The sequence below is a fragment of the Chiloscyllium punctatum genome, chromosome 11 (genome assembly GCF_047496795.1).
Source record: "Chiloscyllium punctatum isolate Juve2018m chromosome 11, sChiPun1.3, whole genome shotgun sequence".
In the NCBI taxonomy this organism is placed as follows: domain Eukaryota; kingdom Metazoa; phylum Chordata; class Chondrichthyes; order Orectolobiformes; family Hemiscylliidae; genus Chiloscyllium; species Chiloscyllium punctatum.
Window position 1 is genome coordinate 76,399,101 of NC_092749.1, and position 24,958 is coordinate 76,424,058.

General features: G+C 40.7%; 1 protein-coding gene across 1 annotated transcript in view; it reads left to right on the forward strand.

The window, feature by feature from the left end:
* LOC140483114 (synaptojanin-2-like) overlaps window positions 1-21,607 on the forward strand; it is a 240,889-nt gene extending 219,282 nt beyond the window's left edge. The window contains exons 22-27 of the mRNA XM_072581079.1: window positions 3,986-4,153; window positions 4,290-4,382; window positions 4,492-4,598; window positions 8,326-8,434; window positions 10,246-10,436; window positions 20,485-21,607. Coding sequence (XP_072437180.1) covers window positions 3,986-4,153; window positions 4,290-4,382; window positions 4,492-4,598; window positions 8,326-8,434; window positions 10,246-10,436; window positions 20,485-20,937 — 1,121 coding nt within the window. The 3' untranslated portion in view covers window positions 20,938-21,607. The remainder of the gene's footprint in view (window positions 1-3,985; window positions 4,154-4,289; window positions 4,383-4,491; window positions 4,599-8,325; window positions 8,435-10,245; window positions 10,437-20,484) is intronic.
* The last annotated feature ends 3,351 nt before the right edge of the window (window positions 21,608-24,958 follow it).

Consider the following 24,958-nt stretch of genomic DNA (forward strand, 5'->3'; position numbering starts at 1 on the left):
TCGTCAACCAAGGCTCCCTCACACGACCATTTCTTTCCTGCCTGATCGGTACATACATATCAAGGACACGTCGTATCTGCTCCTTGAAAAAGTCCCACATTTCCACCACATCCTTCCCTGACAGCCTATGCTCCCAACGTATGCTCCTCAAATCCTGTCTTACAGCATCGTAATTTCCCTTCCCCCAATTGTAAAAACTTCCTTGTTGTGCGCACCTATCTCTCTCCATAACCAAGGTGAAAGTCACAGAATTGTGGTCGCCATCACCAAAATGTTCACCCACTAACAAGCCCACCACTTGTCCCGGTTCGTTACCGAGTACCAAATCCAATATGGCCTCCCCTCTGAATGTTTTAATAACATTGAGTTGTGTTGTGTGATTAAAATGTTTAATTATTATGTTAATAAGGAAGCTACAGTAACACAATAACCTTACTATTAGAGTGACTGACCTCAATATTAACTCCATGGGGGGTGAGAGGGCGTTAAAGATTACAAATTATACAACACAGCCTTACCCCAGCACTATTATTCTACAGTAGTGAATAGTGAGGTACATCGATTGAACTTCCAGCCTGATCTGCCGCAATTATTGTGGGTATACCAACATTGTAGCTTCCAATCTACATTGTGTAAATTATTGCAACTATTTTGTTTGCTGGAATTAAATAAATGGTTGGTTTTACACCAGAGTCAAAGATCCTGAGGAAAGGTCACTCAATTTGAAACATTAACTCTGATTTCTCTCCATAGATGCTGCCAGATGTGCTGAGCAGTTCCAGCAATTTCTATTTTTGTTTCTGATTTATCGCCTCTGCAGCTTTTTTTGGTTTTATTCGGTTGGTTTTATAGGACGTTTATCAATTCTTCATGCACTCAATAATTTTGAACTGTAGTCACTGACATTATGTGGACAAACATTGCAGCCAATCTGCAATATCAAATGAATCTATTATAGGTGTTCTAAATTCTTTTGCATCTGAGATCTCCCTCTAACATTACAAAAACTTTGTAACACTCTTGAAACACAAGTACTTTTTCTGTACCAATAAATCACAAAGGTAATAACACTGTATGAGAAGATGGTGCTGATTGATTGATTGATTGATTAGTGGACTCTTGATTGGAAGTGGCTTTGCCATGGAAAATGAGAAAAATGATAAATTGGAATGGGTTCAGAAAAGATTTACAAAGATGTTGCTGAGACTGGAGGGTTTGAGTTATAAGGAGAGGCTGGTTAGGCTGGGAGTTCTTCACTGAGGGTAGGAGGATGAGGGGTGATTTATTAGAGATTTATAAAATAATGAGGGGCATAGATAAGGTGAATAGCAAAGATCTTTCCCCTAGTATAGGGGAGTTTAAAACTAGAGGGCTTATTTTTAAGGTGAGAAGAGAAAGATTTGAAAGAGACCTGAGGGGCAGCTTTTTCAACAGATGGTTGTTTGTATGTAGAATGCACTATGAACAGAGGAAGTGGTAGATTCAGTTTCAGTTACAATGTTTAAAAGACGTTTGGATAGGAACGTGAATAGAAAAGGTTTAGAGGGATGTGGGCCAAATGCAGGCAAGTGGGACTATCTTAGTTTGGGAAGCTTGAATCCGTGGGCGAATTGAACTGAAAGTTCTGTTTCTGTGCTGTATGATTCTAAATTACCTGATGACAGCAATGAGATATCAGAATATATTGATTTGGAGGGTAGAAAGTTTTGTAAGAAAAGCAAAGTTGTTTTAAAGAGAGGCTTTAACTTTCATGCTCATTTGAAAGAGGAAAGAAGCTTGCATTAGGAAAGTAATGGATTTTTTGTATGTGTTCATATAGTTTTCTGGAGCCAACAAGAGACAAGGCTTTAATAATATTTTTCTATCAATCATTATAATAGAATTAAATTCAAAGATTACTTCTGGAAAGGAGAAATGAAACACAATTACTTAGATTTTTGATTTTAAGGCATAGTTAACAGACTTGCAACTGTAAGCTGGTCAAAACTGTTTTGGAATACTTCCACCAATATGATATGAAAGTGCTCAAATTAATTTATCAAATGATTGACTATGGAAGAAACAAGAGCTGCGAGAAAGAAAATCTTAAAACTGAAGGCTAAATACAAAGAATAATGTGCATTTATAGCACTGGGAGAGATCCTGATTGTGATTAAAAACTAAATGAATGATAAAGTTAAGGTTCACCATATTGGTCATTTATTTGTTTTAGTGTAACCTACATATTTTTATACAGAGAGTCCTGTCCTTGTGAAGCAAAGGAATATGTCCTGATATTGTTTTATCTTAAATTAATCAACCATTTGGGGTCTTCAGTTCTGAGCAGCATTCTCCAAAGCAATACCTCTCCAAATCAGAGTCCATCTGTTAACCAATCAATGCCCTTTCTTATGCAGTGCCAATTGTTATTCGCTTTGAGATTTGGTATCCTATAATTCTGTTGTGATGTGTGCAAAACATGAAGCTTCAACACCATGTCGTCTTTATTTCAGCCATTTCCTGCTGAGTCAAATGTTATATAATTGTTCACATTATTTTTGTTTTATTAATGCGAAATTTATTGCAAATGCTGAGCAACAGTTTGGTGACACAAGGAGATATCTTCAACAAGCACACATTATGTTATGATAAATTTTCATCTTGGCTCATTAATTTGTGTTCATTGATGGCTATTACATTTAATTTTGCATAATAAATAGGGCCAACATTTTCTGTTCCGTAGAAGGAATGGTGCTGAACCAATGAGCGCATTTAATACTTGAAGGTTTATTGCCTACAATACTCGGAACCTCGCTGTCTCCCATACCCAGCGTTCTGTCTGCCACCAATCTCAGAATCAGAAGGTGACCATTTGCCCCAACAAATCTGCATTAGCTCTTCCAAAGAACAATCCAGTTAGTCAATTATGTGGTTATTTTTCCCACATGCCTGCAATTTTTATTTTTCAAGCGTATATCCAGTTTCCTTATGATAGTTACTACTGAATTTGTTTCCACCACTCTATCAAGCATTAGGAGGATGTTTCATGTACCAGTTGAAAAGTTATTACTTGAAGAATCCTATAAAAAAGAATTCTATTGAAACAGGCTAATGCTCCAGGACATTACAAACTCTCATAACATCTCTCCACAAACCAGCATGTTTGGAATAATTACTTCTAATTTTCTTTCACTTGCTTTGGTTTCTCCTGTTTCCCATGTTCAAGTAAATAATCATTGTTTTTCTTTGAATGTGTAGCTCATTCCTGCCACAATCCCTCACATATTTTTCTTCACTTAAAGCAATTTAAAAAGCATGTTCTGTAAACAGAAGGTCTATATTGCTGCATGCATAACTTCACCCTTCTTTGCTTTTCTGCCTGTTTTGCATACTGCTTTTGCCAGGTTTTTCTTTGAAGAGAAATTGACTCTGCCAGCTCTTCACGACCTGTCTTAGCTCTCTCCAGTGATTCCTGTTGCCTCTAACTGAATGGTAAATATGTCCCATTCAAATATTTCAGATAGGTTGGTTGCTTCCTTCACAACTTTCATTTTCAGATAACCCTGTCTAACAAAATTGCTAATCCCATTCGTGCTGGTAATTCAACCAATTGTGTAATGCAAAAACCGAGTTAACTGCTGTTGCAAAGAATCAAATCAATCAGCCATCTCAGTTATAAAGTAACATTTAATTATAGAATCTGGATTGAAAATGTATTCAGGATGTTCTCAGCAGTCTGTTAAAAATGAATTTTGTAAATAAATTGCTTGTTCATGAGCGATGTGATAAATCAGGTGAGTCAGAAGATGTATGATGCTGATATGTGATTAGCATTTAAGTGTTGAATCAGTCCAGAGATGAAATTGATTGCGTTGGTAAGCAATGTAGTGTATCGGGTAGTCCTCTTAACCCTTTCTCTCAGGACATGATTTGCAAAACTATGCTCTGTTCTACCAAATGCTATTCACTGTTGAAATTAATCGCATACACTTTCTTTCTCTTGTAGGAGATTTAGATGAAGACTTAGATGAAATTGTTCCACAGCATTTGGTGACAGGGCAAATAGTGAATCACAAAAAATCACCTGAAGAGTTTACAGAATCTCTTGTTTATGAGGTTGCTGAGGTTCAATTACTAAATAGAATGCCCGATTCTCAAAAAAGTGAAATAACTGGTATGTAATCACTTTTGACCATAATCAATATCAATATTAATTATGTTACTTTGAGCTGGGGATTTTTGCTATTAGACTTTCTGTGCCATCTAAATATGTTTTCTTCCTGCTTTAAACAATGCAAAATGTTCCCTAGTTAATCGAGAGGCAGCTCCTCAACTACGTACAGCATGTAGATCTGTGTCAGTACCTGACCGACCTCAACCTCCACAAAGACCCCCTCCACCAAGTAAGAATTACCATAATGTTAGCTTTCAAGTAAACACACCATCATGAACTTAGCAGTATAGCCATTTATTTAATTGTTTAGATTTTAAATTGAAAGCTTTTTTTTCTAGCTATGCAAAGCATGAAAAAATCAGCCTCTGATACTGTGCTTTCATCTGAAGAAAGTCCTTTTCAGGCCATGACTCTGAATCCATCCCAGATTCTTCCAGGACCAGCTGTAAGTTACCAAATTGAAATTCTTAGAGATACAACATAAGAGGAGTCAATTGACCATCGTGATGAAAGAGTGCTAATTGGTTTACAAGTGGTCTCTGATTGATATAAGGGTTGCCATGGAGAATGCACCAACAAACTATTATCCCATAAGCTTTAGCTTAAATTCAAATCAGGCAAGTCAACTCTCATTACTTAAGGTTTTGATATTCCTGGGAAATGATCTAGGGAATAGATAAGCCCCAAGCTTTTGTTTTGTTGACTTGCAATTCTTTGTTTGCAAAGGACAGAGCCCTGTATATGAAAATATACATACATGTAGCTTCTAGCAAGTGAACCTAAATGACGATAAATTGGTTGTTAGTGTCAATGTTAGCACAATCAGAATTGTTTGGTAAGTATTGTCCAAGTATTGTCCAATCACAAAATTACCTTTGATATAGTCTGTATTCTGTTTGTTTGTCACAAATAGCCAAAAGCATTGACTGCACTGTTGTCACTTGTGATCAGCAAATCATTGGGATGTAAGAACTGCATGCTCAGGCATTACACCGGCATTGCAGTTTATATGACATTTGCTTCTTTGTCTTCTTGACTTGATGGCAGCATACTGTCAATGGGGACTATCACTCATCCTGCTGTTGATTAGTAGGAGTGTGAAACAGCTAACATCACATGTTGCTCAAGCTTTTGAAACGCCTTACCCTTCCAGCCTAATGTGAGAAAAACCTGGCTCTTTGTAGGGTTGAAAGTGCAATTCTTAGGCTCATTTTTGAGTTTCCATGATATGCAGCGCGATGTGATCCAGTCAGAGTAATTATTATCCTGCAAGACATCTTTGCTGTGTTCTTTTTCAGCATCAAGCTTGCATAGTACTCAAATGATTTGGGATCAGTTTACAAAATTGCCAATGAAGTCAATCTTATAGTACATGTAACTCTAACAATCCACTGAAAGTGGGATGCAGTAGATAGAGGTGGAAAACCCATTAGCAGATTCCTCAACTAGAATGTTAATTGAGATTGACCTTGTTATAGTGTGTAAGGAAATTCTTACATGCACTGCAGATTCAAATCTAGCAAATGTATCAGTTATGTATTGGAAATATACAAAAGGTACATTGGAGGTCATTTTGTGGAAGATGTATTTCTTGTGGAAACTGACAAGTTGAACCTAGAGGAGATGCCATGGCAGCACCATAAATTTAGGCATGTATAATGTCATTAAAGCTGAATGCAACAACATGAGTTGCTAAGTTCATAAATTCAATGATTCAGACAATGGCAGCATTCCTAGATTATCTCAATAGAGTCATAGAGATGTACAGCATGGAAACAGACCCTTCGGTCCAACCTGTCCATGCCAACCAGATATCCCAACCCAATCTAGTCCCATCTGCCAGCACCTGGACCATATCCCTCCAAGTCCTTCCTATTCATATACCCATCCAAATGCCTCTTAAATGTTGCAATTGTACCAGCCTCCACCACATCCTCTGGCAGCTCATTCCATGCACGTACCACCCTCTGCATGAAAAAGTTGCCCCTTTGGTCTCTTTTATATCTTTCCCCTCTCGCCCTAAACCTATGCCCTCTAGTTCTGGACTCCCCAACCCCAGGGAAAAGACTTTGCCTATTTATCCTATCCATGCCCCTCATAGTTTTGTAAACCTCTATAAGGTCACCCCTCAGCCTCCAATGTTCCAGGGAAAACAGCCCCAGCCATGACCCTCAGCCTCCGATGCTCCAGGAAAAACAGCCCCAGCCTGTTCAGCCTCTCCCTGTAGCTCAGATCCTCCAACCCTGGCAACATCCTTGTAAATCTTTTCTGAACCCTTTCAAGTTTCACAACATCTTTCCGATAGGAAGGAGACCAGAATTGCATGCAATATTCCAACAGTGGCCTAACCAATGTCCTGTACAGCCGCAACATGACCTCCCAACTCCTGTACTCAATACTCTGACCAATAAAGGAAAGCATACCAAACACCACCTTCACTATCCTATCTACCTGCGACTCCACTTTCAAGGAGCCATGAACCTGCACTCCAAGGTCTCTTTGTTCAGCAACACTTCCTAGTGTACTACCATATGTGGTTTCCTTAAGGAGCACATTATAGAATAGGATAGCAATATCAAATATGCTGTAACTTCTTGATAGAACTACATATCTTTATACACAAGGCTCTGTCCTTTGCAATAAGAAGACATCCAGTCATTATAGCTTTTCATAAATCAAACCTTGGGGGGCAGCTATTTCCTGATGCCTTCCCCATAGCAACATCTTGACCAATCAGAGTTCACATGTCAGAAAATCGCCATCCTTTCCTTGTACAGTATAAGTTGTAATCTTTCCAATTTAGTATTGTTGTAATTCTGCCCTAAGAGTACAATACAAAACTCACTAATGTGTCTTTTTCTCAGCCAAACAGTTTTATGGTAAGAACTGCAGATACTAGAAATCAGAAACAAAAATAGAAAATAGCAGGTCTGGCAGCATCCGAGTAGAGAAATCAGAGTTAACGTTTCAGATCGAGTGAACCTTCCTCAGTGCACTTCTGAGGAATGGTCAGTCAAACCAAAATGATAACTCTGATTTCTCTCTACAGTTGCTGCCAGACCTGCTGAGTTTTCCACTAGTTTCTATTTTTGTAACAGTTTTATAGTCATCATTAGACTCTTAATTTCATATTTCTATTAGATTCAAGTTCTACTATCTGTCATAGAACATGAGCTGTGTCTCTTCAAAATAATAGTCTAGCAATAACACCATTAGACCATCACTTTCCTCTTGAACACTGTAGTTAATTCACCACCCCCTAACAGAGACAAGGCTTCCATTGAGATATACAAGTCAATTTACTGGTTATTAATCAAAGAAATCAGTCAGCTTTTTAAGTGGTCTGATATTTTCAGTCATTTGTGTAAATGCAACCTCAGTTCTCTGTTTCTAGACTTGTACAACTAACTTATATTGACTACTTTCAATTTCTACTGACCAAACCATGGGTAAGAGGGAATTCAGGAGAAAATGGTTTTCTTCTTAGTGGCTGTAGAACAGATACATAACCAAAGTCAGATTCAAGTGGGGAAAGAGGCAAGTTTTCATAAGCTAGAGTTCTACAGAATCTAGAAAGGGCAAACCATTGAAAGTATAGTATCTGTTATTTGTGATGCAGAATCAAGGCTAAATGCACATTTACAACAAATGTTTGCTAATGTCTCAAGTTTAAAGTCAATATGTTTGTTCATTGCAAATAAGTTAATCCACCTCTAATATTGGAGAAACATATGTAGAGTCTAAGATCACAGTTTCTACTTCAGTTAACATAGTTTAGTTTTTGCTACAATCCTCAGTCACACTATCTATGACCACGTAATAGGCAGGAAAAGTAATGGTCCAGTTGTAAAGGATGCACAGTCTTGTATTGGGAGAGATCAATAATATCTGGAGTAGAACTGTAATTTGTAATGGTGACTTTCCGAAAATGAAAAGTGCAATATTAATGAAACGCAAACATTCTTCATGTAAAGCAGTTGTTGACTAGTTTGTCCAACCACGCTCTTCACAGCCCCATTCCCCAAAAATATCCACAGCCCTCAGTCACAACTGTGGGCACGTTCACAGGTACATAGAAGGCTGCCTTTGCTATGCTTCTATATTGGGATTTGTTGGATGTGTTATTATTGTTTCATATTTGAAGTTGTTTTCAACACAATCTTGTTTCTCAGTCTTCATCTAGAACTGGAATTAGCAAGCCATATCATGTGAGACAAATTAAAACAACAAATGCCAAAGAAGCAGAAGCGGCAATAAAACATCTAATGGAATTGAAAACAGGTGGAGTGATTCTAGTGTCCTTTTACCTGCCAAGCAATGCTTGAATGTAAGAGAAGGGATGTTGTGCAATGGTAGTTTCCCTACCTCTGAACCAAAAGACCCACCTGCCCGGAGGTGTGTCACAACTGTTGATTAAAACAATTATTACATAAGAGAACAGATTGCAAGTACAATGCCACTGAAGTTTTAAATTAAAATACTTAAAGATGTTATTCCTGTAGCAGCTTATCAAGATAAATCTGTTGAGTGTTGCATTACATCAGACTTTTTTAAAACACTCTTTGAGCATATGCACATACACACACAAGCGCACACTCCACAGGCACCAAGCCCCCTCTAAGTCTGAATGTGAGGTAAGCATCAAAAAGCCATAAAAGGTAAAGACACTATTGTCTTATCAGACCATAGGGCTGCTCTCTCATTAGGGAAAGAAAATTGATGGTGGTTTAACCTGAGGATCACTATGCATCAGGCAAAGGGGAGACGTTGAAAAGGAGAATCCTCTATGGTAACCTCAGCCGGTGCTGTTGGTATGTCACTAAACGTTGGCCAAGATACCACCTCTGTTCTTTGAAGTTAGTGCCATTTGATCTTTTACATCCATCGAAGCAGGATGTTGGAGCTTCAGTTTAATCTCCCGTCCTATTGGTACTGTACTGGAATGTTAAACTTTTTGTTGTACTCAAACCCTTGAGTGGGACTTGAAACTGGAACCTTGAGAGTCTGAGGTGAGATGGCTATGACTGAGCCACTATTGACACAAAAGTCATAAAAGATTAGTACAATCTTAATTTCAGCTAATATCCACACACAAGCCCATACCTGTATGTCTGTGTGTACTTCCTGATCAAAATGCCTGTGCCGCAATTCAGGAGCAGTCTTGGCTTTGCTTCTCCATACCTATTGGACATAAGGCCAACTAGAGTGGCTTGCATCACCCAGGTAGATCCAGCAAACAGACACAGGCACGATGTTTGTGGCATTCCTAATCTGAATGAATGAACAATTTGTCTGTATCTCACCAGTTCTAGGCAAAAGATTTGTCTTGGTACATTGCCTGTCCCCTGATCCTGTCTCTGACTTCAACAGCTGCAGCTATTGCTGAAGTCAGTGGCAGACCCAGCCAGCCCACACCCTCTCGCTCTTTAATAAGCCTCCAACCTATCAACTATCACCTCCTCCACCTTGCACTGTTTTCTAAGTGAAGAAGTACAGCCTACTCCTTTGTTACAAAGAAATTGTATTTTCTTGATGAGTTCATGAAAATTGGCGGGTTTGTAGAAATACAAGAGCTGTGAAAGGTGTAAAAATATAGAGACATATGGCATTTTCTCCCTGGGTAGCCTTGTATATTTCTGGGTACCACTGTTGATGTAAACGGGACGGATATGTAAGTTATGGGCGGCACGGTGGCACAGTGGTTAGCACTGCTGCCTCACAGCGCCAGAGACCCGACAATTCCCGACTCAGGCGACTCTCTGTGTGGAGTTTGCACATTCTCCCCGTGTCTGCGTGGGTTTCCTCCGGGTGCTCCGGTTTCCTCCCACAGTCCAAAAAATGTGCAGATTAGGTGAATTGGTCATGCTAAATTGCCCTTAGTGTTAGGTGCAGGGGTAAATGTAGGGAAATGGGTCTGGGTGGGTACGCTTCGGCGGGTTGGTGTGGACTTGTTGGGCCGAAGGGCCTGTTTCCACACTGTAAGTAATCTAATCTAATCTTATGTACTTGTCTTCCCTACTGAATGAAACTTTTGCAACTGTTGACAGCGCTAGACACCAAAGTGGGCTCTGAACAATGTCTTTCTTTTTCAGGAAGTTTGAAGTCAGAGGCTAACCTAAAGCCATCTCTAGTACAGTCAATTCTCAAGTCCCAGTCAGACATGCCTCTTCCTGATGAAAATTTTGAAACATATTCTACTTCATTAATACCTCTATTACACACTGAAAGAAATCCTGCTGCTAAACCATCTGATCCAGAAGGAACAGGAATAAGAGGTGACTTGGTAAGTTATTTTGATTATCATAAACAAGAGATGTTGATTTCTTAAAGCATTAAGAATGTTTACATTGTAAATACCTAGTGTCAGCAACTAACATTGCCAAGTTCAAATCAATTATAGTCAGGTTCAGTTAGTTTCACCCCAAAACTATGTTTGTCCCTCACAATCTCTTGCAATTGGTATGGCCAGCTCAGTAACGAATTGTGAGGAGTTTTTTTATGCTGTGAATTGGTTTAAGACTTTCCTAGTTTCTTGAAAGTTTTTGTCGCCAACAATAAAGATTTTTCTTTTTGTTATGCATGAAACTTGCTGAATTGTCCTTCTGCTCTTAGTTGGAAAGTCGCAAAACTGAGTGCCAACCTAGTTAGGCTGAGTCGTTTTAAAAAAAAAATCCAAACAAGGAGAAATCAACAGGAATAGGCCATTCAGCTATTTGAATCTCTTCCAGTATTTAAACTGATAATGGCTCATTTGCATTTCAACTCTACACAGCCATTTTTAAAAAAATTGTTCACAGTTGTGAGTGGTTCTGGAAGTTCGTTTGTTTTGTCAATTGCCCACCTTTAGTTGGCTTGAGAAAATTATTGGTAAGCTGCTGTCTTGAACTGTTGTAGTTCATGTAGTGTACATATACCTACAGTGTTGTTAGGAAGAGTGTACCAACATCTTGATGCTTCAGTAGTGAAGATACTGCAACATATTTTCATGTCAAGCCTGAATATTATCCTTCACTTGCTTCATTGTGTGAAGAAATGTTTATATCTTGAAGACTCCAATCAGATTACGTCTTAACTTAATCCCTGAAGTCCAGGTATCATTTTTGTAAACCTATGTAGTACTCCCTCCAAAGACAATATGTCCATCCTAAGGTGAGGAGCCCAGATCTGCTCACAGTTCTCCAAGTGGGGTTTAACCAGGGTTTTGTATTGCTGCACCTTTTGTATTGAAAGGTCATGGAGATTGGACAAGAAAGTGGAGTTGAGGCCAAGATGAGACCAGCCATGATCATATCAAATGGCAGAACAGGCTTGAGGGGCTGAATTGCCTGCACCACCTCCTAGTTCTCTTGTTCACAGACTTCAGACCTAACACCAAGCTCCTGGTGTACAGGGCAGCAGTATTACATCAAAAGAGAAAATGCTGGAAAATCTCAGCAGGTCTGGCAGCCTCTGGAAGGAGAGAAAAGAGCTGATGTTGCGAGTCTAACTGACCCTTTGTCAAAGAGAGTGAGTGAGGAAAGAGATCAGTCTGAGACTGGTACAGTTAGGAAAAGGAGCAAATCGAACATTCAGGACAAAGCAGAGAACAAGAGAAGATGGATAAATTAAACTCCATTTATTTCAGTGTAAGTGGTTTATCAGGGAAGGCAGATGAACCCAGGGCATGGTCAGGAACATGGGACTGGGATATTATAGCAATTACAGAGATATGGCTCAAGGATGGACAGGACTGGCAGCTTAATGTTCCAGGATACAAATGGATAGAAAGGTGGGTAAGAGAGATGGGGGAGTGGCGTTTTTGATAAGGAGTAATATTACGGCTGTTCTTAGGGAGGATATTCCTGGGAATACATACAGGAAAGTTATTTGGATGGAACTGAGAAATAAGAAAGGAATGATAACCTTATTGGGATTGCAGTATAGACCCTCCAATAGCCAGCAGGAAATTGAGAAACAAATTTGTAAAACCTGACCTACTCTTGGGAAATAAGGCAGGGGACCATAATTCCATTAGTTTTAAAGCATTGATGGAAAAGGATAGACCAGATCTAAAAGTTGAAATTCTAAATTGAAGGAAGGCCAATCTTGACCATATTAGGCAAGAACTTTCAAAAGCTGATTGGGGGCAGATGTTAGCTGGTAAAGTGATGGCTGGAAAATGGGAAGCCTTCAGAAATGAGATAACGAGAGTCCAGAGACAGTATATTCCTATTAGAGTGAAAGGCAAGGCTGGTAAGTGTAGGGATTGCTGGATAATGAAAGAAATTGAGGGTGGTTAAGAGAAAGAAGGAAGCATGTGTTAGGTATAGACAGCAGAAATCGAGTGAATCCTCAGAAGACTATAAAGGCAGTAGGAGTATACTTAAGAGGGAAATCAGGATGGTGAAAAGGGGACATAGCTTTGGCAAGTAGGGTTAAGGAAACTCCAAAAGGATTCTCTCAATACCCTGAGGACCAAAGGGTAATTCAGGAGAGAATAAGGCCCCTCAAAGACCAGCAAGACAGTCTTGATGTGGAACTGCAGGGAGTGGGGGTGGTACTAAATGAGTATTTTGCGTCAGTGTTTTCTTTGGAGAAGGACATGAAAGATATAGAGTGTGCGCAAGTAGATGGTGACATCTTGAAAAATGCCCATATTACAGAGTAGGAAGTTTCCAGAGAAAGGGAATTAGATTAGATTCCCTACAGTGTGGAAACAGGCCCTTCAGCCCAACATGTCCACACTGACTCTCCGAAGAGTAACCCACCCACACTCCTTTCCCTCTGACTAATGCACCTAACTCAATGGGCAATTTAGCATGGCCAATTCACCTGACCTGCACATCTTTGGACTATGGAAGGAAATACACAGACACATGGGGAGAATGTGCAAACTCCACACAGTCAGTCGCCTGAGGCTGGAATCGACCCCAGGTCTCTGGCGCTGTGAGACAGCAATGCTAGCCACTGTGCTGCACCCTGAAGAAGGGTTACACCAAAACAGCGACTTCTGCACTACCTTATGCTACCAGGGTTGCTGTGTTCTTTCAGTTCCCTGCCTGTCTATTATGCGTAATTTAGCATGGCCAATCCACCTAACCTGCATGTCTTTAGACAGGTGGGAAGAAACCTGAGCACCTGGAAGAAACTCATGCCAACTCCATACAGACTATTGCCTAGGGTGGAATTGAACCCAGGTCCCTGATGCTGTGAAGCAGCAGTGCTAACCACTCAGCCACCATGCTGCTAAGAAACCAGAGCAAACTTAGGGAGAGCATACAAATTCCAGGAGAACATACAAATTCCGCCCAAGGGTGGAATTGAACTCAGGTCCCTGGCACTGAGAGATAGCAGTGCTAACCACTGAGTCACGGCTTCATAGCTAAAATTAGATTCCCCACAGTGTGGAAACAGGCCCTTCGGCCCAACAATTCCACACTGACCCTCTGAAGAGTAACGCATCCAGACCCATTCCTCTATGTTTACCCCTGACTAATGCACCTAACCTACACATCCCTGAACACTATGGGCAATTTAGCTTGGCCAATTCATCTGACCTGCACATCTTTGGATTGTGGGAGGAAACCGGAGCACCCGGAGGAAACCCGTGCAGACACGGGGAGAATGTGCAAACTCCATTCAATCAATCGCCCGAGGTTGGAATCGAACCCGGGTCCCTGGCGCTGTGAGGCAGCATTGCTAACCACTGAGCCACCGTGCTGCCCAAAACTGACAGCCTGACTTTTCTGACCACTTGAGTTCATGACAGGCCATGCAGGAAACTGGTGCAGACCCGAGGAGAATGTGCAAACTCCACATAGCTACTCGACCGAGGGATGAATTGAACCCAGGAGCGTGGCACTGTGAGGCAGCAGTGCTAACCACTGAGCCACCATGATGGATGTCTTAAAACACACAGAGCTGGATCAATCCCCGAGACCTGATCAGGTGAACCTTTGAACTTTGTTAGAAGCTAAACAAGTGATTTCTGCTGCCCTTGCTGAGATATTTGTATCATCGATAGTCACAGGTGAGGTATCAGAAGACTGGAGGATGGCTAAAGTGGTGCCACTATTTAAGAAAGGTAGTATGGACAAGCTAGGGAGCTATATACCAATGAGCTTGACATAGGTGATGGCCAAGTTGTTGGAGAGAATCCTGAGGGGCAGGATGAACATGTATTTGGAAAGGCAGGGACTGATTAGGGAGAGTCAATATGGCTTGTGAGTGGGAAATCATGTCTCACGAACTTGTTAGAGCTTTTTGAAGAAGTGACGAAGAGGATTGATGAGGGCAGAGTGGTGGCATGATCCAAATGGATTTCAGTAAGGCATTCAACGTGGTAGACTGGTTAGCAAGGTTAGATCTCATGGCATACAGGAGAACTAGCCATTTGGATGCAGAACTGTTTCGAGTATAGAAGACAGAGGTTGGTGGTTCAAGGGTTGCACAGACTGGAGGCCTGTGACCAGTGGTGTGCCTGAAGGATCGGTGCTGGTCCACTGCTTTTTGTCATTTATATAAATGATTTGGATGTGAACAAAGGAGTTCTATGTAGTAAGTTTGCAGATGACACCAAAATTGGAGGTGTAGTGGACAATGAAGAAGGTTACCTCAGAGTATAACAGGATCTTGATCAGATGGGCTAATGGGCTGAGGAGTGCCTGGAGTTTAATTTAAATCAATGTGAGGTGCTACATTTTGGAAAGGCAAATCAGAGCAGGCTTTGTACACTAAATGATAAGGTCCTGGGGAGTTTTTCTGATCAAAGAGACCTTGGAGTGCAGATTTATAGTTCCTTGAAAGTGGAATCGCAGGTAGGTAGGATTGTCAAGAAGGTATTTGATATGCTTTCCTTCTTGGTCAGAGCATTGAGTATAGGAGTTGGGAGGTCATGCTGTGGCTGTACAGGATATTGGTAACATTCCATTTTGGAATATTGTGTGCAATTGTGGCCTCCCTCTTATAGAAAGGATGTTGTGAACCCTGAAAGGGTTCAGAAAAGATTTCCAAGGATGTTACCAGGTTGGAGGTTTTGTGCTATAGGGAGAGGTTGAATAGGCTGGGGTTGTTTTCCCTGGAGCATCGGAGGCAGAGGGGTGATCTTATAGAGATGTATAAAATCATGAGGAGCATGGATAGGGTACATAGATATAATGTATTTCCTGTGGTGGGGGAGTTCAGAGCTCAAGGGCATGGGTTTAGAGTGAGAGGAGAAATACTTAAAAGGGCAACATTTTCACGCAGAGGGTGGTGCATGTATGAAATGAGCTGCTAGAGAAAGTGGTGGAGGCTGTACAAAAAGGCATCTGGATGGGTATATGAATAGGAAGGGTTTAGAGGTATATAGGCCGGGTACTGGCAAATGGGACTAGATTACGTTAGGATATCTGGTCGACATGGATGAGTTGGACCGAAGGATCTGTTTCTGTGCTGTACATCTGTATGACTCTAACTAATTACAAGTAATAGAGAAGGGCCTCCCTATCTCTAAACAAGGATAGCAGCTGAGAGAGTTGCAATGGTGGGAAATCTCAAAGAAGACTCTCTTACTTTCTTGTACAAAATAGCAGACACAGATGTTGGAGTTGAGAGATAAAAGGTCACAAGTGACCATGGAAAGTTCAGTTCCCACATACCAAAAGGGACCCATTCAGATCACAGCAACAAGACTACGAATAGAGTGATGTACTGAAACCCCAGTCATAGTTGAACAACCCAGCACTAATTAACCAGTAGTATACAAGGGGAGGGGTATCTGCCACCATGTTAATGTTACAAGAAAAGTGCATAAAAGACAAGGTACTTGTTTTTAAAATTACAGTGTCATTGATCTTTCTTCTAACTTGAGCTGAAGATTAAGGGGGTGATCCGACCTTCACATTGAGGCTAGACTCAAAGTAACCTTTGGCCTCTCCCTGCATTATATCGATGGAATGCATGAATAAATTACCAAATGCCTTGAGCTCTGCTGTCTCCTGAAAAGTTATTATCTCTGTAAACTCATTCCAATGTGGCCTAACCGATGTCCTGTATAACTACAACATGACATCTCAACTCCCATTCTGAATGCACTGACCAATGAAAGCCAGTGTGCCAAACGCCACCTTCACCACCCTGTCTACCTGTGATTCCCATGCTGTCTATGCAGTCAATTATGGTTATTGACATGAATTTATATAGCACTTTAAGTCTCGTAAGGCACCCATAAGTCCCTTGACAGGAATGGATGTCAAACAAGATTGAACACTGAGTCAAATAAGGCTGTATTAGAAATAAAAACAGAAAATGGTGGAAATACTCAGGTGGTCTGGCAGCATTTGTGTTGCGAGAAACAGCGTTGATATTTCAGATCTTGACTTTCCATCAGAATAGAAGTGATTTTATGACAGGTGATGAAAATCTTGTCCAAACTAGTAGGCCTTGTGGAGTGTCCGAAAATAAAAAAGAGGGGTGGAGAGGTGGGTTGGGGTTTAGAGTGTGAATTCCAGGTACATGAAGGCACAGCTACCAGAGGTGGGTTGATTAACATCAGTGCTGCTTACAAGGCCAGGGCTGGAGGAGCATTAATGTTGTGGAAGGTCAGGGATGAGAGCTACTGGAAGACGTTTGGATGAGTTAAATTTTACCAAAGGTGGAAGAGAGGAGGCCAATATGGAGAGCAAAGTCTCAAATAAATAAGACATGATTGAGGCAATTAAGGAATTTAGCCTGTTTCATACAGTGGAGAACACTAGTGACAAACACCCCACACCCTCAAATAGAGCTAATTTGATGGAATTTGGGGCAGTATGCACATGAAGGTAGAGGACAGAAGTAGTCCTGGCAACACTGAAGAACCTTAAACATAACATCTTGTCCTAGATACTGCAGAATGATAATGAGAGCAGAATGGTCAGCCTTCGCTATCATTACTAGAATAGACAACAATCTTAGTCACGAGAAACCCCTTTAATACTACCCCCCTACCTTTCTGATCTTCTTGCCCACACACACTGGTCCTATTCCTTCCTATTCAATCTTCTCCCACCCACCCTCCCATCCTGTCTCATACCCCATGGCCCTCACTTTCCTTCACTTCACTTCTTTGAAGTTAAACTTACTTTTGGTTGGTTTAACATAATACTTTTTTCTTTGACTTGGATTTAATTTTAGCTCCCTTTTGTTTAACGTCTTTCCTGATATCTAAGCAGGTGATCTTCTTTATAAATGGTGATAGGAGGCAACAAGTTTAAAAGAGCACGGATCAAGGAGTGTTTTTATTTTGAACACAGCACTGAGAGAGCACGGAGTGGCTTCAGTCTGAATGCAGTAATGAGAGAGGCCGTGTGGAGAAATGTACAAGAGTGATGTCACAAGAAATCTGGAGGTTAATCGGTTAGTGAGAATCTGTTGTTAGGGAGAGATTCTAAGTAGCTTTTAAAAGTAAAGATAACATCGTTTACAAAGAAAAGGAACTACTTTTATTTCAGGAAGGAACATTACAAAAGGGAGGTAAAATTAAGTCAAGTCAAAGATAAAAACCAAACAAAATTAAATTTCATGCAAGTGAAGGAAATTTAAGTTACTCATAAGTTTCTATCATCTGTTCTTTTTGTATTCTACGTGTAACAAATACTTTTAGCAGTTATTGGATTGTAGGTCAATGAAGGCAAGTGGAGTGTACATCCTGTGTTATGTGTGGAGTCATGAACATATTATGTGTCCCAGACTGACACGTCTGCAGGAAGTGTGACTGATTACACAGGCTTGAACTCCCAGGTGCTAGAACTTGAGCAGCAGCTGGAGTCACTGATGTGCATCTGTGAGGCAGATCTGGTCAGATCACAGATTAGAACAGTTCAGGCAGAGAGAGAATAGGTGACTATCAGGCAGTCTGGGAAAACCAGGAAAGCAGGGCAAAGGTCTCCTGAATCTATTGTGCATGCCGATCAGTATTCTATTTTGAAAACCTAGTGAAAGTGGTTGTTCCTCAGGGACAGATCTATGGCCAAGTTACCAGAGTGGGAGAGGATAGAGAAAGAAGAATGGAAAGGCAATAATCATGGAATCATGGAGATCCATAGCACATTGTGTCTGCACCAAACGAACATCCCACCTAAATATTCTAATCCCCTACTCCAGTACTTGGCCCATAATGTTGTGTGCCTTGGCATTGCAAGTGCACATCTAAATCCTGCTAACATTTTATGAAGGTTTTTGCTCCTTCACCCCTTACAGGTGGAGAGTTTGAGATTCCCACCACCCTTTGGGGGAAAACATTTTTCCTCACATCTCCTCTAAACCTCTATGCCCTTTGGTTATTGATTCCTCCATCAGGGAGAAATGAGTCTTCTTCTCTACCATATCTAAACATCTCAGTCATGTTCCCTCTCAAACTCTTCTGCTGTAAGGAAAAACAGTCCCAGTTTGTTCATTCCCTCTTCAAGACTAAAATTCTCCATTTCAGGCAATATCCTACTAAATTTCCTCTCTACCTTCTCCATTGCCATTCACAATCCTCCTGTAATGTGGAATTGAGAATTTCACTCTAGTTGGGGCTTAACTAATGCTTTATACAGTTCTAGCTTAATCTGTGTCTCAGCTAATAATGAGATGTAGATCATATGCCTTCTTGACCACTTTATCTGCCAGCCCTGATATCTTAAGAGATTGGTCTACATGCACACAGAGTTCCCTCAAATCTTCTGTGCTTTCCAGAGTCCTACTGGACACATATGGTGTTAATGGTGGTGGTAGTAGAGGGTAGTTTTTCAGAGGAAGCCTGTGACCACAAGGATTGGTGCTAGGTTCACTGTTGTATAACATTTGTATAAACAATTTGAATGAGAATATAGTAGGCAAGGTTAGTGAATTTGAGGATGCCACCAAAATTGGTGGTTTGCTGGACAGCAAAGAAGATTATCTGAGTACAACAGAATCTTGCCATGGACTGAGAAATGGCAGATGGAGTTTAATTCAGATAAATGTGAGGTGTTGCATTTTGGTAATACACACCAGGGCAAGACTTACACAGTTGATGGTAGGGTCCTGGGGAATGTTTTCGAACAGAGAGACCTGGGGGTGCAGGAATATAGTTCCTTGAAAGTGGTGATTTATATTCACAAGAAGAATGTGTTTGGAATATTTGGCTTCATTGGTCAGAGCATTCAGTACAGGAGTTAGAATGTCATGTGATGGCTGTACAAGACATTGTAAGGCAACATTTGGAGTACAATGTGCAATTCTGGTCACCCTGCTATAGGAAAGATGTTATTGAACTGGAAAAGGTGCAAAAATGATTTTCAACTATGTCGCTGAGACTGAAAGGTTTGAGTTATAATGAGGGATTGGATACGATGGGGCTTTTTTTCCCATGCATCAAAGGAAGTTATAGGGTGAGTTAAAGGGGCATAGATAGGGTGAACAGCCAAATATTTTCCTAGGGTGGGAGAGTCCAAACAAGAAGGCACAGGTTTAAGATGAGAGAGAAAAAAACTGAAAAGGGACAGGCGACAACGTTTTCACACAGAGGGTAGTACCTGTATGTGATGAGCTGCCAGAGGAGATGGTAGAGGTGGGTACAATTACAATGTTTAAAAGACTTTTGGAAGTGGGTATATACATAGGCAAGGATTAGACTGTTATCGAGAAAATGAGGACTGCAGATGCTGAAGATCAGAGTCGAGAGTGTGGTGCTGGAAAAGCACAGCAGGTCAGACAGCATCCAAGGAGCAGGAGAATCAACGTTTCGGGCATAAGCCCTTCATCAGACCCCTGATGAACAGCTTATGACTGAAATGTCGATTCTTTTGCTCCTCGGATGATGCCTGACCTGCTGTGCATTTCCAGCACCACACTCTCGACTTAGTGTTATGGACCAAACACTGGCAAATGGGACTAGTTTAGAATGGGAAACCTGGTTAGCATGGATGAGTTGGTCTGAAGAGCCTGTTTCCATGTTGTGTGGCTGTATGACTATTATAAAGCCTACCACAAAATTTTTATTTAGTTTATAGTTTCCATTTATCTTATAACCTCTGTCTCCAAGTGAAGTAGCTATGTAATAAAATCAGGAGAAAAAGAGCAATAACCAAAGTCTGGTTGGTTAACCCAATTGTAAATTATCAAATAGAATTAATTACTTATACTGACATTATACCATTTCTAACAATATAGAATAAAATGAGAATAGACATTCAATCTGAACACAGCAAAGTCACAAATTTTAGTGAAGTGGTAACTAAGCTTGGACTTTTTAGTATATTGTGGAATATACAAAAAAATGTGATTGTTGTAACATTTTCAGCCATTATAATTTTCACTGTTACACTTGTATTCAATTTGTGACAGACATATTTTTGTATCAACAGGACCTCAGTCCAGAGGCTGCAAATAAAAAGGAACCGAAGTCTCTCAAAACAGCTGTGGCGGCATACTCCAATTCACCATTAGTGACTTCTCAAAGAAATTCTGAAACATTCAAGGAAATAATCTCACAGTCACTACTGAAAAAGACACAGCAACAGTGTCCAAGCAATAGAACTTCTCATGAACTTTGTAATAACCCAGTGAGAGTCTCAGAAAGTGCAGCCACAGCCCCAGTAGCACCTCCCCGCAGGAAGAAAACTGCAGCATCTTATTCGCAAATTGACTACAGTTCAGTTGTGAAATCATTCCATAATAATCCCAGACAGAATCCTTTTCGTGCATGTGGGTTGCGTGGCAATGATCATCCTTTTAAATTGTGCAATACTAGTACTTCATTCAGCAACAACTCTGTTAGGTCTTTACAAGAAAGTAGACCTTCATCTGACCCATCCTAACAACAAAGGAACTTTAAGATAAATCTGCCTAAGTTTGGACAAAATATAAATGATGCTGAAACAAAAATATTTGAACTCGCCACTGGCACCACAGATGAAAAACTAAAGACGTGACCCAGAATAATCATTTTTCTTCAAAAGAGTTGTAGTAAACTTTGAGTGCAAGGAGTGTTAATCATTTCTGGCTTTATCACAGTACATTAAATTGGCCACTTGGTGAATTTAAACAGATGTCTATGATTTTGTTTGACCAGTGGAGGACTGAAAAAGTTCTGTACTTTATTGTAGAATCCCTACAGTGTAGAAACAGGCCATTAGGCCCAACAAGTCCACACCGACCCTCCGAAGAATATCTCACCCAGACCCACTTCTCTACATTTCTCCTGACTAATGCACCTAGCCTACATATCCTGAACACTGAGCAATTTAGCATGTCCAATTCACCTAACCGGCATATCTTTGGACTGTGGGAAGAAACAGACACAGGGAGAATGTGCAAACTCCACACAGGAATCGAGCCTGGACTCCTGGTGATGAGAGGCAGCGGTGCTGACCTCTAAGCCACAGTGCTGCCCATAATATTTTCTTATGTTGTTTAGTAGATATTTCTGAATAATAAATGAAATATAATCTATGTATAATGATGTATAATATTGATATTTCATAGAAACCAGTTTAATCTTAATTTTTCATCTTTTCACAAATGAAGTAAAAGAAATGGGTTAATTGATTACAAGAGTCATGTTCATCGTGAATATTGCCATTTATTTTAGTTACACCAAACAGAATCCAATAGCCCAAGCCCAGTGGTTAAACAATCAGATTTAAGCACTGTAGTTCTATCACATTCAGTTGTGAATGGTGACAGGCATTGAGTTGAATAACGAATTGAAGGAAGATATTCTACAGGTAGCCTCATTCTCAATAATGGGGAGCTGAGCAAATCAGTGCAATAGTCAAAGCTAAAGCATTTGTAACAGTCTTCAGCCAGTCTTGCCTCCTTCTGAGATCCCTTCCAGCACATATGTCATTTTGCAGCCAATTCAGAGTGACCAAATGTCTGGAATTTACAGGACCATTTAATATTTGAGATATTTGTCCTAAGACTTGATTTATTTACTGCCAGCTTAGCCTTTGTCACTTATTTTTGATCTTTGCACATGTACAACGCGCGTGTGCATGCTAATTGTACTTAGAGTACAGCACAAAAACACGCCCTTTGGTCCAAATCGTTCACACAGACCAGATATCCCAACCTAATCTGGTCCCATTTGCCAGCACCCGGCCCATAACCCACTAAACCCTTCCTTTTCATATACCTGTCCAGATGCCTTTTAAATGTTGTAATTGTACCAGCTTCCATCACTTCCTCTGGCAGCTCATTCCGTACATGCACCCCCTCTGCGTGAACAAGTTGCCCTTAGGTCCCTTTTATACCTTTTCCCCCCTCACCCTAAACCTAAGCCCTCTAGTTCTGGACTCCCTGACCCCAGGGAAAAGACTTTGTCTATTTATTCTTTCCATGCCCCTTATAATTTGATAAACCTCTATAAGGTCACCTCTCAGCTTTCGATGCTCCAGGGAAAACAGCCCCAGCCTGTACAGCATCTCCCTATCGCTCAAATCCTCCAACCCTGACAACTTTTCTGAACCTTTTCAAGTTTCACAACATCCTTCTGATAGGAAGGAGACCAGTATTGCATGCAATATTCCAAAAGTGGCCTAACCAACGTCCTATATAGCCACAACATGATCTCCCAACTCCTATATTCAAAGCTCAATAAAGGAAAGCTACCAACCGCCTCCTTCACTATCCTATCCATCTGCGACTCCACTTTCAAGGAGCTATGAACCTGTACTCTAAGGTCTCTATGTTCAAAAACACTCCCTTGGACTTTGCAATTAAGTGTACAAGTCCCGCTAAGATTTACTTTCTCAAAATGCAGCACCTCGCATTTATCTAGATTAAACTCCATATACCACTCCTCAGCCCATAGGCCCATCCCTATCCACTACACGTCCAATTTTGGTGTCTTCCTCCCACCCATGTCCACCTGCCCCATTCTCAGAGATTCAGTTCACTCTCCGCTCACTAGTACTATCCCTTCCCCTCTTATGGTATTGGCAGCCCATACATGTTCCACGTCCCCCTTCTTTTGATCCCATTGTCCATTGTGCAAAATGTTTTCTTTTTTTTATCTCCCGAGAGTTGAACTTCGTGCCCACATGATAGGGAGAAGTGACTGTACTTGATACAGCAAAGGCTATGGACTGAATGTTATTGAAGATCTGTCCTTCAAAATTATCTGTTTCTTGAACCAAGCTACAGTCCATGTGATAACTACAAGTCGATTATGTGGATGACGCTTTCGACAGTGCTATCAATGGGCACTTACTCTGCAGCAACACATTCACCAATCCATAGTTGGATTTTGCTAATGACATTCAACTCTAGACTTCATTAGTCTTGCAAGGAAGCTAAGCTTATCCTTTATAAAATTAATGTCAGGCCTCAGCTAGCATATTGCATCTAATTCTGGGTGCCATGTTTTGAGAAGAATGTTAGTTGGGTTGCGAGGTGACTTTTAATCAAATAATATTGGGCACTAAAACCTCCAGTTTTAGAAAAGGTTTAGGGAGCTAATAGTGTTCTTTATAGAGTAGAAACTGTTATGATAAAATGCATCATTTTGAGGAACTTCCATAGAGTGTTTAAGTTGTTCATGGGTATCAGAATTGCTAGTAAGGCCAGCTGTTCCTGTCATATCTAACTTTTTTTGACAAGGTGGTGCTATTTTGAATCATTGCTATCCATGTGGCAGTATTTCCACAGCATTGTTAGCCATGTCTCCATAATAATGACTATGTCATATTGTTTACATCTGTTTGTGTGATTAACCCATCTACTTAACTGCAAATGCTCCACACATTAAGGCATGTCCCTATTTCATCTTGCTCCTTAATTTCTCTGCTATCACTTTTTTTATTTGTCTTTCTGTTTTTTTGTTCTTGTCCTTGATTTCCCTTCCTTTGACTTCTTGCATAGCTCCCGTCCTTCTGCCATTTTAGTTTAAATCAGTCAAGCAAATACTACCCTGAGGATATCAGTCCTGGTCCTGCCCAGATCTGACCAGTCCAGTTTGTGCTGGCCACGCCCCCACCCCACAAATAGTGCTAGTGCACCAAGAATCTGAAACCCTCTTCCTTGCACCATTTCTTCAGTCACATATTCATCTGATATATGCTTCTATTTCTACCTGTCCAAATATCTTTCATATTTTGCAAGTGTACCCACCTCTGCCACTTGCTCTGGCAGCTTGTTCTATATAAGCACCACCCTCTATGTGAAACATTCACCCATCATATCCCTTTTAAATCTTTCTCCTTGTTGGACCTAGGTTCAATTCCAACCTCTGGTGACTGTCTGTGGGAATTTGTACATTCTCCTTGTGTCTGCATGGGTTTCCTACGGGTGCTCCAGTTTACTATCGCAATCCAAAGATGTGCAGGTTAGGTGCATTGGCCATGCTAAATTGCCCATAGTGCTCAGGGATGTTAATGCTCAGGCATTAATCAGAGGTAAATGTAGACTAATATGGTAGGGTAATGGGGCTTGGTGAGTTGCTCTTCAGAGGTTTGGTGTGGACTTGTTGGGCAGAAGGGCCTATTCCCACACTGTAGGAATTCTATGATTCTACCTTATTTATGTCCCTGATTATTTCATAAACTCCAGAAGGTCACCCCACAGCTTCCTCGCTCCAGGGAAAAAGTTCCAAGCTATCCAGTCTCGTCTTATAACTCTAATCTTCCAGTCTCAGTACAATCCTTGAAAATCTTTTTTTTTGTATCTAGTTGGGGAGGAATGGCAAAGAGGAGTTTGAATCTTGTGTTTATTAGCACAAATTGATTTTTAATCAAAGCTCCTTTTATCGTATGTGGGAAAGGCCAGAGACAGTTCCAAATTTGGCTTTCACGTGGGACCCATTTCCTCTCATAATATGGGCTCAGATTGCAAGAGAGG